This window comes from Crocodylus siamensis, chromosome 1 (assembly GCF_052110815.1).
Source record: "Crocodylus siamensis isolate JL-2025a chromosome 1, ASM5211081v1, whole genome shotgun sequence".
Taxonomy (NCBI): Eukaryota; Metazoa; Chordata; order Crocodylia; family Crocodylidae; genus Crocodylus; species Crocodylus siamensis.
Window position 1 is genome coordinate 283,177,387 of NC_143395.1, and position 18,759 is coordinate 283,196,145.

Genomic DNA, 18,759 nt, shown 5'->3' on the forward strand with positions numbered 1-18,759 from the left:
GCCCCTAAAAAATAAACACTGCATATACATATACCATTACATATACTAATAGGAGCTGTACTAGCATATCATATGTAATATGGCTTATAATTCCCAGCAGAGCTAATACAGGGCTGATCTGTTTCCAGGGCAGTCATTATATGCATGGTTACACTGGTTTCCCTGGTGCTGATCACAGCTGCACAATCAGCTACTGCTGCAATGTTGGCTATTTTTGAGCCTCCTCATAAAGGTGGCATCTGGGGCTGCTGCCCTGGTTGCACCTTCTCAGTAACACCACTGATTCCTAGATGTGAAGATATCCTTTAAATCAAGAAGGAAAAGAAATCCTGTGTTTAGCTGGATCCTTTAGTGTTATACAAACCTATGTTATGTAAAGATAACTTAAGAAGATTTCCATCATACAGGTTTCCCTTGCTTTATGCGGGTTCTGTATGTGTGAATTCACTCTTACGAAATGACCCTTTTTATACCAAAAATTTGTTATATGCGAGGTAAATTCATTCTTATGTGATCAGAGTGGTGGAAGTCCACAGTCAGCTGCTTTGTGCAGTGCATTGTGGGAGTGATGCACACCAAAATATAGTCTCCTGTGTGGATCTGTGCTCCTCGCTCATTGTCTTCAACATGAGTTTCTGTAGCCATCCCCATTATGGCTTCTAAGAATCCTGCTAGCTTATCTCCTACCCCTCTCCCTTAGTCCTGTACTTCCTACCAGTGATGTGGAGTCTGACACTGAAGATCCTTCACCACCTTCTCTTCACATCAATGAAACATTCACCACCACCTTGTGCTTCTGTGTACTGTCTGCTGTTGGCGAGTACCAAAAGTATCTTGTAAAAGTGGTATAAATGGGTCTGGAGCTCAGTATAGTCGAGTTCTTGGAACGTATCCCTATCCGTTACACTGTGAAGTTTTCCAGAAACATATGTACAGCATAAAGTGAGAGAAACCTGTAAAATCATGGAGTAAAACTTTTGCTCAGGTATGTGTGCAAGAAACATATTTTTAGAAGTACAGAGAACTCTTAAGAAGTGGAATCTCTGATTTTCCAGATCATAGGAACAGCTTTACTTTATGGATTATTAATTGGAGCATGATAATCCAGTTCATGTGCCTTTTGCATAATGCCACTGGAGAATTGTATCTTTTCTTATTCTTTTTAGAGCTGAGATTAAAAAGTGCCCTTGTTAATCTTCTTGCAACAGACAAAACAAGTAAAAGAATATTTGGTCCATATCCCAAACTGTGTTCTATCTGTTTTCAGACTAACTGTCTCTAGACAAAGTTTCCTGTTTCTTAGCTAACAGTCTGTTCGGAAGCTGGGGAATATGCAGTTTCAGCTTCATTGGCCAAATTCTTGTTATACTTAAAAAAAAATAGTCTTGGCATAAACAGCTGATGCCTATATTTACCAAAGGAGGCCAAAGTTCTGTAGACATCAAAAAGTTTAGCACATTAAAAACAACATGGCAACACAAAGACCAAATAATAGGAAATATGAAGTAAAAGAATCAAAGAAAAAAAGCACGTTTCAATTTTGTTGAATTTTATGATTCTTTCTCCTTCCAATAGTATAGTGTGCCTAAGACAACAGGCCTGCTTTTAATAAGAGTGAAAGTTGCAGTAATCCTATAACTGTTCTGTATATATACTTTCTCCTGTTATAGCCCCAAAATTATGTGGTCCTGGAGGGACTCCAACCCAACAGCAACTACAACGTGGAACTGCAGGCAGTAACACGCTGGGGACAAATACGGCTAAAAAGTGCTAAGGTTTCTCTTCATTTCAGCACTACACAAGAGACCATTAATAGTAAGTGACTGCATCTAAATGATCTTACCGCTGTGTTTTAACTGATGAATTCTCAGATTTTAAAATATTCTCAAATTATAAATGGCTGTAGTTTAGCATGCCAGTGTAGTTTTATTCAGGTCACACTGCTTTACTTCCTTGACTTTCTTCTTTATAAATTGGATCTATTTCTGCCTACCTTGCCTGTTTTGAAAAGTTATTTTTAAAGAACAGTTCTTTTTAATAGTAAACACTTTTTAACATCCTGCAAAAGTTAAGCATTTGCAGGGTCACGGCCTTACTATTTATAAAGTATAGGCACTAATCACCCACAAGTACATATTTAAAGCCTCCAGTAGCTAAAGCAGAAGTAATCCCAGACCTCTGTCTTAATTGAACAATCTAAACTTTCAAAAGTTTTAAAAATCTTGCCAGCTTTGAGTAGCTTATTAATTCAAATTGGCAGCAGTGGCAGTTCTTTGATAGGAGAATGATAGTCTTCCAGTAAATATGAAAGCCAGCAGTGAAACAGTAGATGCATGAAGAGGCTGATCCTGCATGTTCATTTCCAAAAATGTGAAATAGTTCTGGGAGGAAGGAGTAGATCTCGGTGTTGTTGGGTCATAGCTTCCATCTATATGCCTCCATGGTGCAGTGAGTTTACTTGATTGATCCTTGTCATACACCACAGCACCATTAGGGACAACTGAATACTTGGGTCTCAAGTATTGATGTTAATATTGCATTGCTTCAGATTGGCCTTCAAGGCGTCTTCGAATCTCTTCTTTTGCCAACCTCTAGAAAAGTGAGCATTAGTGAGTTGGGAGTATAGGACCTGTTTTGAGAGCCAGTTGTCTGGCATCCTTATGACATGCCCCATCCAATTGACCTGAAGGCATATAAACATAGCTTCAGTGCTGGTGGTGTCTATGAGCCAGAACTCTGGCATTTTTTCTTCTGTCCTTCCTGTGACATCAAGGTTTTTCTGAAGACATTGCTGATGGAAATGTTCCAAAGCTTTCAGGTGTTTTCAGTGTGTCATCCACATTTCATACCTGTACAACAGGGTAAGGGTTACAGCATGTTGGTAGATGATAGAGGTGCACCAATATATTGCTGGCATATCAGATCAGCATCAATAAAATGCCTCATGCATGAGCAGAGCCTCAAAATGAACACAGCCAGGAATGCAGCCCAGCAGCAGAGAGACCAGCATCTGGTCGGTATGTGTGTGGGTGGGAAGGGGCGTGGGGGAGGGAAGGGCTGTGGGGGGCAGAAAGAGGCCCTTACGGTGTGGGAGGGAGTGGGGCAGGGGCAGGGGAAGGGCAGGCACTGCCCAGCCAGGGTGGTGAATGTGACCCCAGGAGTGGGACAGAGCTGTGGGTGAAACATCTGGGGGGGTATGGGGACTAGAGGGGGCAGCTCCCCGCCATGGTGTGCACTCCTTGGGGAAGCATATGCAGCTCCTAGATTTGTGCATGGGGTGAGGGTGGACTGCCTGTTGTGGGCTCAGGGCCAGGGGCTGTACAAGCCTCTCCCTGGAGGAGTGGAGGAGCGGGGGACATTGGGCTGGGGATGCACTTGGGATGGGAGGAGGCAAAGTGAGCGTTAGGAGAGATGGCTACAGGGTGGGTTATAGCCACCCCAAAATTCTCCGTAGCCACCCTCCCAGTACCACTGCTACCCGCCCCACCTCTGCCAGATCCAAGCTCAGCCCTGGCCTAGCCCCTCTGCTGCGAAGAGACTGGTACAGCCCCTGGCCCCAAGCATGCAGCCTGCTCTTGCCCCAGGCACAAATCTGGGGGGCACATGCCCCCATGTCTCCCCTGGGGGTGTGCACAGCAGTGAGGAGCTACCCCCACTCCCCAACTTCCTGTAACCCCCAGGTGAGCTGCCCGTGGCTTCATCCTGCTCCCGGGGTCTCATTCACTGCCCTAGCTGGGCATCTCCTGCCCCTGCAACACTCCCTCCCTCACCATGGGGGCCTCGATCTGCCTGTCCATGCCCCTTTCCTCCCCCACACCCATTTGCCGCCACAGACTTACCAGTCAGACACTGCTTTCCAAGCTGCCTGGCTGCATTCCTGTAAATCAGCTATCAGATTGGTATTGGCTGATATGGTTGGTATTGACCATTGGTATTGGCCAAGAAAATCTTTATCGGTGCACCCCTAGTAGATAGTTTCATAGTTTAGCACCAATAAAATGCCTCATGGATAAGCAGAGCCTCAACATGAACACAGCCAGGAATGCAGCCCAGCAGCATAGAGACCAGCATCTGATGAGAAACTTGGTTTTGGTTCCTGATGTCATGATTATTAAAAACACAGTTTTGGAGACACCTTAAAGCAGCATTGTTCTGTGTCAAATATCATTATCCAGATTTATTTTGGGGAAAGATGGCCACCCAGATAGAGGAAATGATCAACATTCTTCAGGAATTGCTAAGGATGGGTTGATTCATAGATTCATAGACATTAGGGGCTACAAGGGACCTCCTGAGATCGAGTCCACAGCCCACCTTCCTTAGGCAGGAAGTCTGCTGGGGTCAAATGATCCCAGCGAGATAAGCATCCAAACGCTTTTTGAAAGAGTCCAAAGTAGGCACTTGCACCACCTTTCGGGGGTGGGGAGGGGGGTCCTGTTCCAGACCCTGGACACTCAGACTATAAAGAAGTTTTTCCTTATGTCCAGTCTAAATTAGCCTTCCAGAAGTTTGTGGTCATTAGATGTTGTTATCCCTTGGGGGGACCCCTTGTAAACAACTGTTCTCCTAGATCCTGGTGTGTCCCCCTTAGATACTTATAAGCTGCCACCAAGTTCTCCCTGAGCCTTCTCTTCTCCAGGCTGAAGAGTCCCATGTCCCTCAGCCTTTCCTTGTAAGGCTTGCTCTCTTGGCCTTTGATCATGCTGGTGGCTTTCCTTTGGACCCTCTTGATCTTATCCATGTGCCTCCTGAAGTGGGGGGGGGGCAAAAACTACATAGTACTCCAGCTGTGGCCTCACTAAGGCTGAGTAGATTGGGAGGATAACATCCTTGGTTTGGCTTGAAATACACCAGTGGATGCATGCCAGGGTTTGGTTTGCTTTGCCAGCTATAGCATCATATTGGTGGCTCATATTCATCTTGTGGTCAATCAGGACCCTGGTGCTAGCAAGCATAGCACTGCCAAGCCTATAAGTATGATGCTGGTTTTTCCTCCCAAGGTAGAGCATCCTGCACTTCTCTACATTGAACACTATCAGGTTTTGGTCCACCCACCTTGTGAGTATGTCCCGGTCGGCCTGTATCCCCAGCCTATCCTCCAGTGTGACCACCTTCCCCCATAGTTTAGTGTCATCCGAAAACTTTAGCAATCCACCTCTGATGCCCAAATCCAGATCATTAATGAAGATACTGAAGAGTACTGATGCGAGTACTAAGCCCTGAGGGATACTACTTGTCTCCTTGTGCCATGTTGATTCACTTCCGTCAACTAATACTCTTTGGGTCCAACCCCAAAGCCAGCCATCAGACCATAGGATGGTCAAGGCTGCAGTCCCCTGGCTTAATCATGATAGCATCATGGGAGACCAAGTCAAAGGCTTTCTTGAAATCCAGATATATGACATCAATCTCATCTCCCTTGTGCAGGCAATGCATCACCTGGTCATAGAAGGAGATGAGGTTGGACAAGCAAGACCTTCCAGCAACAAGGCCATTATGGCTGGCAAACAGGAAGTTGCCTTCCATTAGCCTGTTGCTGATGGAACCCTTGATGATTTTCTCCAGGATCTTTCCAGGGATGGATGTCAGACTGATTGGCCTGTAATTTCCTGGATCTTCCTTCTTTCCTTTCCTGAAGATTGGGACCACAATGGCTCTTTTCTATTCTTCTGGTACCTTACCCAAGCACCAAGCGTTCTCAAGTATCTTTGCCACAAAGAGTGCTATGATGCCTGCCAGCTCCTTCATAACTCTCAGGTGCATTCTGTCCAGGCCTGTGGACTTATGGATCCTGAGCCTCTTGAGGTGTTCCCTCTCTTGATCTCCATCAATTTGAGCCCATCTCCTTCCCACTGGATGCTTTGTATCCTGTCCAACAAGGTACACCCTTGGGCAGGTGGAAAACCAATGCAAAGTAATCATTTAGGAGAGTGGCCTTTTCCTGAGCATCAGATGTCAGCTCCCTCATTGGATTTAGCAGTGGTCCAATGTTGCCTCTGTTCTTTCTCTGACTTCCCACATATCTGAAGAAGAACTTTTTGTTGTCCTTGATTCCTGTTGGTAGCCTAAGTTCAGTTTCTGCTTTGGCTTTTCTGGTCTGCTCTCTACAGGTGTGGGCTAGTGTTCTGTAGTCCTCTTTGGTGATGATTCCCATTTTCCATCTGGCGTAGGCTGTTCTTCTTAGTTTCAGGAGATCCAAAAGTTCCCTTTTGAGCCAAGGGGGTTTCCCAGCCTGCTGACTGAATTTCCTGTGGGATGGAATGGATTTTCCTTGTGCTTTGAGGATTATGTTCTTAAGGAACAATCATTCCATGTGGACTCCCCTTTCTAAGGGGACTGTGGTCTCTTTGTGCCTGACTGGCCAGTCTCTTGGGTTTGTTAAAGTCAGCCTTGCCAAAGTGAGGATTTCTGTTTTATTGAGAGATTTACTGCCCTGTGTTGGACAGAAAAAGTGAACAGTTCATGGTCACTGTCACCAAGCTTCCTCTTGATCCTCAGATTGCTCACCAGGTCATCTCCCTCGGCCAGAATCAGATCCAGCAGTGCCTCTCCTCTAGTCAGCCCATAGACCTCTTGCATTAGGTCATCAATGCAAGCGAGGAAGCGAGTCAGATCTGTGACTGAGCAGATCTGGGCATATGCTCTTCCCATGAGATGTCAGGGAGGTTGAAGTCACCCATGATGACCATGCATTTTTTAATTGCTCTAAATCTGCAAACCTTGCTCTCAACCATGCTGCCAAGGGCGACTGCTACCAGGAGTACAAAACTCCAAATTGCATTGCTCTTAAAGTTATTGGTAGCACACAAACCACTCTACTACACTGAGGTTGCAATCTATAAACCTCTAAATGAGGTTCTAAAGGGAGGAAATGCCTTCTAAATGAGATTTTGAGATAGGTCTGTCAAGGTGAATGTGCATGCAAAATAATATAGTAAAAAATTTCTTTGATTTTGAGGGCATACATACAATAACATTCAGCGTAAATTCAATTATATTAGATTAACAATGTGTCTAAGGTTCATGCTAAAGTCATTACTAAGTTGCTCTCTACTGCTGATGTGTTTTTAGCTAATCAGATAGAACAAATGATAATTCTGAAAATTATTTTCTGGAAAAAAGTAAAAGGCCTCCCCAAGCTTGTCATTTTACTATTTGCCTTGCCCTCTTTCATTATTTTCCCCTTTAGTTTCCTTTTATTTTATAATCTAAATGAGAATTAATCAGAGACATTTGCCTAATCCCTATGTTGTTACATATTCTTTTTTCAGTGAATAATCTGACTGCTGATATCTTTGGTTTATTCAGAAATTCCATCCCATGCACCCACACATTGTTTTGATACTTATCAGTGTGTTAAATGTGGTTCTATGTGAGAGAATTGTTTTGCTAACTCTCCCCAAACTTTTAGAACATGATCATGCATAGAAGTATGATCACTGTAAGCTGTTCAATGTCTGTGTATGTGCACATGCATGGCCAGGGCAAGAAATTGCTTTGTAAATTCTAATATTGACAACCCCAGGCATTCAAAAAATGCATCAAACTCAAAAATGTAAGCAGATTGGCTTGAGAAAATTAGTTTCTAAAAAGAATATATTGAGCTATTTTTTCCCTTTGCCATCTGTTTTTGTGTTGTTTCTACATCTTTTCAAGCTTTTCTTTACCATCTTGAAGACTACCAATTTTGAGGGGCATGTACGGTAATATTGGCTTGCAAAGAAATGAAAGTAAGATTCTCACATAATATCATGACTCCAGGAACTTTAAGAAAAATCATAAATACTATGAAATTTCTGTAAAAATTATGAGAGTAGACAGTAATAAGACATACAAGTTTGAATCCGTGTACATTTAGCAGAACTTTGTAATTTATTTCCTCATTATTCTTGAGTGGAAATTTGCCATTTAATTCCAAGGAAACAGGATTAGCTCAGGTTTTATTAGCATAAGCTCTTTGCTGTATATTAATGTTATACTATCAGATCACAAATCTTGTAGTAGATGTGAATAGTATTTGGTCTTTGGACTAAGATCAAGATTATTGCCTTTGATACAATATAAACCACAAATACAGACTTCCACTCAGAATTACTGTGCTGTCCTCTGAAGCAGAGTTAAATGGTGTATTTAGAATGAGTAAGTGTCAGATAGACATTAATGAGATTTTGAATGTTTCATAGTTTGTAGGGATGGAAGGGACCTGAGCAGATCATCAAGTCCGACCCACTCCCTTGGCAGGAAAAAGTACTGGGGTCAAAGAACTCCAGGGTAGGAGCAAGCACAACTTCGCTTCAAAGTTGGTTCCAGATCCTAGCCGCCCTGACAGTGAAGTACCACCTCCTGATGTCTAGTCTAAATCTACCCTCTGCCAACTTGTGACTGTTATTTCTAGTCACTCCTGGTTGTGCTTGGGGGAACAGGGACTCCCTGCTGCTCCACTCTGACAAGTTTGTAACAGGCCACTAGATCCCCCCCCTCAGCCTTCTCTTGTGGAAGCTGAACAGGTTTAGGTACCTTAGCCTCTCCTTATAGGGCCTGCCCAGCTGCCCCCTGATCATGCGAGTGGCCCTACTCTGGACCCTTTCCATGTTGTCCACATCCCTCTTGAAGTGCGGTGCCCAGAACTGGACATGGTACTCCAACTGCAGCCTAACCAGTGTCACATAGAGGGGGAGTATCACCTCCTTGGACCTGCTTGAGATGCATCTGTGGATTCATGACAAGGTATGGTTGGCCTTCCTGACTGCATCCCCACACTGCCAGCCCATGTTCATCTTGGCATCAATGATGACACCAAGATCCTTTTCTGCCTCTGAACTAATGAGAGAGGAGTTCCCCAGCCTGTAGGTATGGTGCTGGTTCTTCCTCCCCAGGTGCATGTCCTTGTCAGTGTTGAAACCCATCCTGTTCTCATCCACCCACCCCTGTAACCTGTCAAGGTCTGATTACAGCCTATTCTTTCATTCTAGTGTGCCCACATCCCCCCACATCTTGGTGTCATCAATAAATTTGAACAGGGTGCTTTTTACCCCCTTGTCCAAGTCACTGATGAAGATGTTGAACAGTGCGGGCCCAAGGACCGATCCCTGCGGAACCCCACTGCCCACATCCCTCCAGGTTGAAAATGACCCATCCACCACCAGTCTCTGGGTGCGGCCCTCCAGCCAGTTGGCGACCCATTTGACTGTGTAGGTGTCGACACCACACTGCCCCAGTTTTTTAATGAGAATGGGGTGAGAGACAGTGTCAAAAGCTTTCCTAAAGTCCTGAAAGACTACGTCCACTTTTACCCCTGCATCTAAGCATTTGGTGACCTGGTCATAGAAGTCCGCCAGGTTGTTCTGCTAGGACCTGCCTCTGATGAACCCGTGTTATTGCCCCTAAGCATAATCTCCCCTGCTGGCCCCTTGTGGACATGTGCCATAATAATTCTCTCAAAAAGCTTACCCAGGATTGAGGTAAGTCTAACTGGCCTATAGTTTTCTGGGTCCTCCTTCCTCCCTTTTTTGAAGATGGGAACCACGTTGGCCCTCTTCCAGTCCTCTGGCACCATACTAGAGCACCACGAGTGCTCATAAAGCCGTGCCAGGGATCCCACAATGACCTCAGCTAATTCCCTCAGCACTCTGGGGTGGAGATCATCCAGACCAGCTAATTTAAATACGTCCAGTCCCTCCAGAAGTTCCCTGACTAGATACTTACTGACCCTTGGCCTAGGCTCGTCTTCCCTGGCGCCTGACGTGATCCCAGTGGGAGGGCTGATTCAGTCCCTGCTCAGGAAAATGGAGGCAAAGAAGTTGTTAAATAGGTTAGCTTTGTCATCTGGTGTGGCGACCAGATTTCCTATCATGTCTTGTAGGGGCCCCATGTTACCCAGTACCTTCTTTTTGCCCTCTATTTATTTAAAAAAGGACTTCCTGTTGTCCTTGATCCAGGTAGCTAGTCCCAGTTCCATCTCCACCTTGGCCTTCCTGATCATTAAACACTTTACAAAATTCATTATCCAAATAGTGGAATTCTGATTAAAATTACTTTTAAAAATCAATCTAAAAAATGTTAGATTTGGCAGGTGTGTTGCAAACAATAAGCAATTGTTGATGTTTTAAAATAATATTGAGTCAGCCTGAAATAAAGTAATGTCAGAGAAGAGCATTGACCATGGAACCTATGGACATGACACTGCAGTGTAGAGTGGTAAGATTATAATCATGTCCTTTTTATATGGACTCACTGAGTGACATTACTTAAATAATTAAAATTCTTTTTGCCTTTAGGGTCTGTTGTACTGAACTTCTCCAGTCTGTACTTGTATCACTAACAGGTTTGTGTTACTGCTGAAAATAAATAAAGAACCCTTGCTTCACTTCCCTTTTCTATATTTGTCTTAGGGTTCACAAAACTTCTTCCAAATGGAGCTCAGTTAACCTTCAGCTCCACATGTGAGCTTTGTGGTTTCATCAGTTTCTATTAATTACAAGGGGCTCCTCTTTGCACTCATCACCACAACTAACTCTAAACTGTTTTATAGATATTCTTTGGGATGGTCTATTATTTTTTCTTGACCCTTTTACCCTCTTTAGCTACAAAAAATAGAATAGATTATATTTGCACCATCTTGGAATTTTCTTTGATTTTACACTGAATTTTTAGATAATTTAATTGACTGTTTTTAGGTTTTCTTTTTATTCCAGTTATACTAAAGTGGTACTTTCCATTACTTTAAAATCTGTAATTTTCCTTAGACCCAACATAGCACATGATTATTCATGGCCATTCACGTAATTAAATTGAGTGGCTTCTTTTTCATTTCAATTAATTGAATTTGCTTTGATTCACAATATTTTATTTTTCATGAAAGGTTGCATGAACAATTTCTACATTTCTGAGGATATTTGCAGAAGTCTAGGCTCTTACGAATATATGTATGCATGTTATGGTTCTATAAACTATTGCTGTCTGGAGTAAAGCTGACTTGAGATTCTAGCCCAAAACACTTTTTCAGTACTTGAGTGAAGACAGTTTATATATTGTATTATATATATAGTTGCTATTGTGTATAAAGGTAATCAGTGTGTAAAGTGCCAAAAATATATAAATTCCAGATTATTTTTTCTTATACTGTAAAGTGATCCAGTATACTGGACTGTATAAGAAACCCAAAGTTGCTATAGTTTGGTTTCCAAATATATTTTCATTTCTGCTCTTTGACAGTGTTCTGTAAATATAGTCAAAGCAGAAGATGATCTAAATTTCAATGGGAATCAGGTGCTTGACTCAATCCATTAATCCACAAGCTTTATTCACTCCTTCTTCCCATGAACATGCCAGACCACTCCTACCTCCTTGTTGTGTAGATGTGCTGCAATGAGCCATATAGTGCCCCTTCCCTCTGCTGCATAGATGGGCTGCAACATGTCCTGCACCCCCACTTCCCCACATGCCATGTGGGGATGCCACACAGCCCCACTCCTCCATGCCGCATGGACATGCTGCAACAAGCCATCTCCCCCACCTGTCCCCCACCTATGTGTTGGGCAACTACAGTGTGGATGCTGTGTGAGGTCACCAGCTCACCTGAGCCCTCCAGCCTTAGGCTTCCTCACCCTGTGAGCCAGGCCCCTCTGCGCCACCCCCTTGACAACAGAGTCTTGGGGCCTGGCAGCAGAGCAAACTGGGGACTGGTGTTTGGACCAGAAAGCCAGGGACTGCACTTTAACCCACTGGAGGCTGCATATGGGCTGTGGGCCACCAGTTGAACAGCCTGCTTTAGGTAACTAAGGATCTGTTTATACCAGGGGTGAGCAAAATATGGGCATGGAGTGGGTGCAGGAAGGAGCTGCAGCTGAACAAAAGCATGGAGTTAGGGGCTGGGGCTGGCAGCAGCGTGGAACCCATGCCCAGGGGGCTGCAGGAACACGAAGCTTGGGCGAGTAGAGTGTGGGGGTGAGGGATCCACACCCTCTCCCCATAGTGCACATAGCTCCCATTGGCAGCAGCAGGAGCACCAGCAGGCATCAGGTGCTTCTGCCCAGTGCAGGCACTGGCACCCAGTGGTACACAGCTCCAGCCAGTGCTTCATATGGGTGCAAGAAGTGCAGCCCAGCCAAGCCGCCTCTATTTTGTGGCACTCCCCACATACAAATACAGCTCTCGCACTCATGTGGCACAGGAGGGAAGCTCCATACACTTGAGCCAGTTGTCTTCCCCATCCCCTGCCACACAGGTTCCTGGAACTCCGCAGGGAAGTGGGAAACAGGGCTCCCCGCTTCTTCTGACAAAGTCGTGGGACCTGCATGGCAGGGAACCACAAAGACAGCTATCTCCAGTGCATGGAGCTTCCCTCCCATGCTATGTGAGTCTGAGAGCTACATGTGCACGTGAGGAGCACCACACAATAAAGGTGGCCCAGTAGGGCTGTGCTTCTTGCACCCACATGTAGCACTGTTTGGAACTGTGCACCACTGGGTGGCAGCACCTGCATCGGGCACTAGCACTTACTGCCTGCTGGTGCTCCTGCTGCCACCAGTAGGGGCAGTGCATGCCATGTGCGTCCCTACACCCTGCTGCAATCCCACACACACACACACAATAAAAGCATCATGCCCACACCCTGCACTACAACCCTCTACATATATACCCCCAACATACCCTATTGCCCCCAAACCTCACCACACACACAGACACCACCATACACCCCACCCACCCGACACCCCACCATACACACACACACACACACCCCACTGTACACCCCACCCAGCCCACACCCCACCATACACAACCACACCCCACACACAATATACAAGACTAAGACTTCATTTTTGAGTTATTATCCAATAATCATTTTGTTGACACTATGTAAACACAAATCATGATAAAAATTTTTTTTTGTAATAAAATATGTTAAAGTAGTGTATGATTTGGTTTTATTTCTGGTTCCAAGATGGCAACCCTCCCATCCCAAAAAGAGTATGTCTGGGGGGCAAGGGGAGGGACTTCCAGTCCCAAGGTGGCAACCAGAGGGTGGACCAACAGTCAAAGAGCAGGGCTACCCAAGCGGCCCTTGATAGCTCACCAAAACTCATTAAGCAGCCCTCCAGCCAAAATAATTGCCTGCCCCTGGTTATACTGTAAAAGCATAGAGCTCAGTCTCTCCACAAAGGTAGTAAATGCTTTTCCCATGGGTTAGCCCCAGAAATTAGGTGGTAATGGCACTTTGGGGGCACACTGATCTTTTTCCCTGAAGCGAGCCAGAAACCAAGATCTTGACCATAGTGCCAAACATTTCTCTGGGCATCCTGACGGAATCATTTCTAGGGATTGATATGTGTAAAGCAGAAATATGTGGGGAACATTTATTGACTCAGCAACAAGACTGATCTCTATGCTGTCACAGTGCAAACATACCCTAAGTTCGTTATAGGAATTTAGCTCTAAAGTAAATCAGTCCTCAATAAAGTAAATTAAGTCAATGGCTTTCGCTTGGCCCTGGGGTTGGGATTGTCTGTACTAAGACACATATTACCTCATCGTTCCATAGAGTCATAGAATCACTGAGTCAGAAGGGACCTAGACAGATCATCGAGTCGACCCCCTGCCATGGGCAGGAAGGAGCACTGGGGGTGGCAGGGGTCATAAGACTCCAGCCAGGTGCCTGTCCAGTCTCCTCTTAAAGATTTCTGGGGAAGGTGAGAGCACCACCTCTCTGGGAAGCCGATTCCAGGCTCTGGCCACCCTTACAGTGCAGTAGTTCTTCCTAATATCTAACCTAAACCTATCCTCCCTCAGCTTGTGGCTATTGTTCCTAGCGACTCCAAGGGGGGCCCTGGTGAGCAGACTTTCCCCGAGTCCCTGCTGGTGGCCCCTGATAAGGTTATAGGCAGCCACAAGATCCCCTCTCAGTCTCCTCTTGCAGAGACTGAAGAGATTCAAGTCCCTCAGCCTCTTCTCATAGGGCTGGCCACAGAGGCCCCCAACCATACGAGTGGCCTCCTCTGGACCCTCTCCAGGTTCTCCACATCCCTCTTGAAGTGTGGCACCCAGAACTGGACACAGTATTCCAGCTGCAGCTTGTCTACTTCCACCGTGCTTGTCTACTTCATTCCTGTGAAACAGGAAATAATACTCTTTTCTCATGTGACTGATGTGTAGGAATCTTTCAACTCATGGTCTTAATTGTCTGCAACACTGGCAACATGTAGGGGGTGCACACAGATGCACATTCACCCCCTGAGATTGGCGGTGCAGCCCCTGAGACTAGCTGCTGCTGATGGTGCCTTGATGTTTTAAACAGGTGCAGGCAGTCACCACTCTCCACACCGCTCCTCCTCACTGCTGACACTGCCAGTGACATTGGTGGGTGGTTGCCGACCGCTGGTCAGCACTCACCACCACCCCCACTGCTGCCACTGCCACGGCAGCCTGTGAGAGTTCCCTGCTCAGCCTGCCCTCACCGCCAACATCAGCGTGGCTACCTGTGGGTGATCCCTGCTTACAGCCACCACGCTCCCACCGCCATGCCCCCCCAGCCTTGGGAGACACAAGGCCTTCATGGTCCCCAAGAATGAAAAAGACTGAAAATAGGAAAATACACATCCCTAAAAACCAAAGCACACCTAGTGGGTCCAGTATTTGTTCTTTCTTTTATCACTTTAAAATATGCTTATAAAAAAGCCTTCAGAATAGTTACCTTATAGAATCTAGTTACTTTATAGAACCCCATGTATTTTGACATTAGGATTGTCCACATAGTGGTTTTTCAATTAAAGAGAAGCAAAGAAAAAAATCCATAATACATGTCTCTTTAAGGATGCAGGCAAGGGTTTAAAACATCAAATCTTGAACTGATAGCTCTATAGTATGTTAGTAAGTCAGTATACAATCAGGATATATTTAAATTAGTATAGCAGCTAAATATTGTATTCTATATTTGTTTTATGTATATACAACCATGTGAAAATATGCATCTTTAATAGAAAACTACAGCTACATACAATGTTTAAAATAAAATCATAGTATCAACTGTATTAAAAATACAGCAGAAATAAAAAGAAAAGCAATATAGAACTATGAACGTTGCCATAAAACTATATATATTTTAAAAAGTTGTACCTATAAAACTAGAAGAATATTAAAAAGGATGATTCATTTTTTTAACTTTTATGTTGTGTTTATCCTTTATATTACATTTTACTCAGGTAGGACAGTGAAACAAACCTGATTAGTTTTAGCCCATTTCCTTTTTTGATTTCCAAACACTACAAATAATGTTTTACTGTTTAGGTAGTATCATGTATTAAACTAAAGACATGCTGTTTGCATTATATATTACAGAAGAACAGGTCTCTACAACAGGGAAAACCCAGAAGAGACTGACTGATCCTCTTCCACCCTTTCAAAGACGACGGCCCACCCGTTTTCTTAAAATTGGAGCTCCTTTCTACCAGGACAATCAGCTTCAGGTCAAAGTCTACTGGAAGAAGACAGGTTTGTTGAAAGTTCTCTGTTTAAATAGGGGCCAACCATATACTCACCCAGTATGAATATATTTATAATGAAGCTCATCCAGCAGTTCTTATAAAAGACCAAATCCCACTCTTTCCTTCTGCAAATCTTAGAGGGAAACTAGCTGGGAAGATGATACATATGTGTAGAAAATTTAAATTTCCAGTATGGTAAAGATCACTGACCTGTGGAGGTATGTAAAGCTGACTTGAGGGTAGGGGTAGGAGTGTCAAACTTATCTGCCCCTGGGCTGGATGAAAGTTACTGGGCCAGTCTGTGGGCCAGGTCAGGGCCAAACCCACTGCGGTGAGAGTATGCCTCCAGCCTTTGCACCACATGCTGTATGTGCTGGCCTTGGGGTTTGCTCTTTGCTTGGTGCATGGGCTAGACCCCACACTCCATTAACCCAAAAGGAGCACATTGGCATCAGGGCCTGTCTGTGCTGGGCCTCAGGATGTCTGTGTGTGCTGGAGACTGTGTATTGGACTGATCCCGTGAAGTGCCACATATAGTGCCACAGGATGTCCTGTGTGCTGCACAGAGTGCTGAGTTTAGCTCATGTGCTGCATGCAGAATGAGTCCCAAGGCTGGCTCATGCTGCATGTGGAGTGGAGAACTCAGCTACCTGCATACCCTGCACACAGCACAGGGGGCAAGAATGGGGTGTCTACTGCATGTGATACCCTACCGATCCAACCCTGCATGCTAGCTCCACCATGGCTCAATCCAGATTGGCCTGGAGGCAACACACAAAGCTGATTCAGTGCAGGCTCCACATGCAGTACATGCCGTGGACCAACCTGCATGTTATGTTCCATGTAGTTCGTGCAACTCCAGGTCCATCAACACACAAGGTTGAGGCTGGCATGTGGTAAATGGGGTCAGTCCAGAGATCTGCAGTCCGGATCATTACAGCTCCGTGGTCAGGATCCAGCTCCATGGTCAGGATCCAGCCTGCAATACATATATTTGACACCTCTGGCTTTGGATACGACCTAGAAAAGAGAAACACAGTAAGAAGAAAAAAATGATGCTTTGGATCCAAAAGACAAGAGTCTGCAGGAAGTGACAACTAGGGAACTAAAACAGCAGGTGCAAATTACCTGCATTTTCCACTCTCCGGAAGACAATTCACAATCCTGAGAAACTTCCTCAATAAAGTTTGTGCAGGGGATCAGAATCTGTCTTGCAAAAGTCCCATGAAAATCAATTTTATTTTGCCAGAGCTAGGTCAAACGAATCCAGCTGCATGCACCATTTTGGCAAAATTCCTATAAATGCCAATGGGACCACTTTGTGGAGATCGTTTGTGGGAATGGATTTAATATCATTGTGATAAGAAATTAGAATTGATGCAAATGGAGGCAAGGATCAGATTGTTGTGCCTGCCCTGCCTCTGACCAGTCCTTAGCCTTCCAACACAAGTTTGAGGCTTTTTGCTGGCTGTCACAGATTCAATAGAGGCCCAGCACAACCTTTGCCATTGTGAGCCCTGGAATAAATCTAGGTGAAGTGTATGAGAAGAGTAGCTAGACCTGGAAAAATGTTGACCCTAAATGGATTTCTCAGATATTTTATGTTCCCCTCTTGTTGCAGAAAGTATAGCACTGATTACATTTTTTTAAACATGTTTTAATCTTCCAGTCTAAAAACAAATGTCATGAAGTTTCATGGTTTCATAGTTTCTAGGGTCAGAAGGGATCTGAGCAGATCATCTAGTCCGACCCCCTGCCATGGCAGGAAAGAGTACTGGGGTCAAACGACCCCACCAAGGTGTTCATCTTACCTCCTCTTAAACACCCCCAGGGTAGGAGCAAGCACAACTTCGCTTCAAAGTTGGTTCCAGACCCCAGCCACCCTGACCGTGAAGTAGCGCCTCCTGATATCTAACCTAAACCCACCCTCTGCCAGCTTGTGACTGTTATTCCTGGTCACTCCTGGCGGAGCTCCCCCAATGCCTGCTGATCCCCCCTGACTAGTTTATAACAGGCCACAAGATCCCCCCTCAGCCTTCTCTTTTGGAGGCTGAACAGGTTCAGATCCCATAGCCTCTCCTCATAGGGCCTGCCCTGTTGTCCCCTGATCATATGAGTGGCCCTCCTCTGGACCCTCTCCATGCTGTCGACATCCCTCTTGAAGTGTGGTGCCCAGAACTGGACACAGTACTCCAACTGCGGCCTGACCAGTGCCACATAGAGGGGAAGGATCACCTCTTTGGACCTGCTCGAGATGCATCTGTGGATGCATGACACGGTGCGGATGGCCTTCCTGACTGCATCCCCACACTGCCGGCCCATGTTCATCTTGGAGTCAATGATGACTCCAAGATCCTTTTCCGCCTCCGTGCTGACAAGAGGGGAGTTCCCTAACCTGTAGATATGGTGCCAGTTGTTCCTCCCGAGGTGCATCACCTTGCACTTGTCTGTGTTGAAACCCATCCTATTCTCATCCGCCCACCCTTTTAACCTATCTACGTCTGATTGTAGCTTGCTGCATCCTTCCAGTGTGCCCATGTCCCCCCACAACAGGGTGCTTTTTACCCCCTCATCCAAATCACTGATGAAGATATTGAACAGTGCGGGCCCAAGGACCGAGCCCTGTGGAACCCCACTGCCCACGTCCTTCCAGGTCGAGAAGGACCCATCCACTACCACCCTCTGGGTGCGGCCCTCTAGCCAGATGGCGACCCATTTGACTGTGTGGGTGTCTACACCACAGCACCCCAGTTTCTTAATGAGAACGGGGTGAGAGACAGAGTCAAAAGCCTTCCGGAAGTCCAGGAAGACTATATCCACTGCTACCCTTGCATCTAATGATCTGATCGTAAAAGGCCACCAGATTGGTCTGACAGGACCTGCCACTGATGAACCCATTTTGGTTGCCCCTAAGCATGCAGTCCCCTGCTGGCCCCTCCTGGATGTGTGCCAGCATAATTTTCTCAAACAGCTTGCCTAAGATCGAGGTAAGAATAACCGGCCTATAGTTTCCCGGGTCCTTCTTCGTGCCTTTTTTGAAGATGGGAACCACACTGGCCCTCTTCCAGTCCTCCGGTACCTCACCAGAGCACCACGAGTGCTCATAAAGTCGTGCCAGGGGACTTGCAATGACCTCGGCCAGTTCCTTTAGAACTCTAGGGTGGAGATCATCTGGACCGGCTGACTTGAATACGTCCAACCCCTCCAGAAGCTCCCTAACTAAATCCTCGCTAGGTGTGTGTGCCTCCCCCGGGGCCCGAGGGGGGCCCAGCAGGGAGGT

At 45.5% G+C, this 18,759-nt stretch overlaps 1 protein-coding gene across 1 annotated transcript in view; it reads left to right on the forward strand.

Moving 5' to 3' along the window:
• ANOS1 (anosmin 1) overlaps positions 1-18,759 on the forward strand; it is a 216,781-nt gene that overhangs the window by 157,073 nt on the left and 40,949 nt on the right. Inside the window, exons 8-9 of the mRNA XM_090064041.1 lie at positions 1,671-1,815; positions 15,334-15,486. Of these exons, the coding sequence (XP_089920167.1) occupies positions 1,671-1,815; positions 15,334-15,486 (298 nt within the window). The remainder of the gene's footprint in view (positions 1-1,670; positions 1,816-15,333; positions 15,487-18,759) is intronic.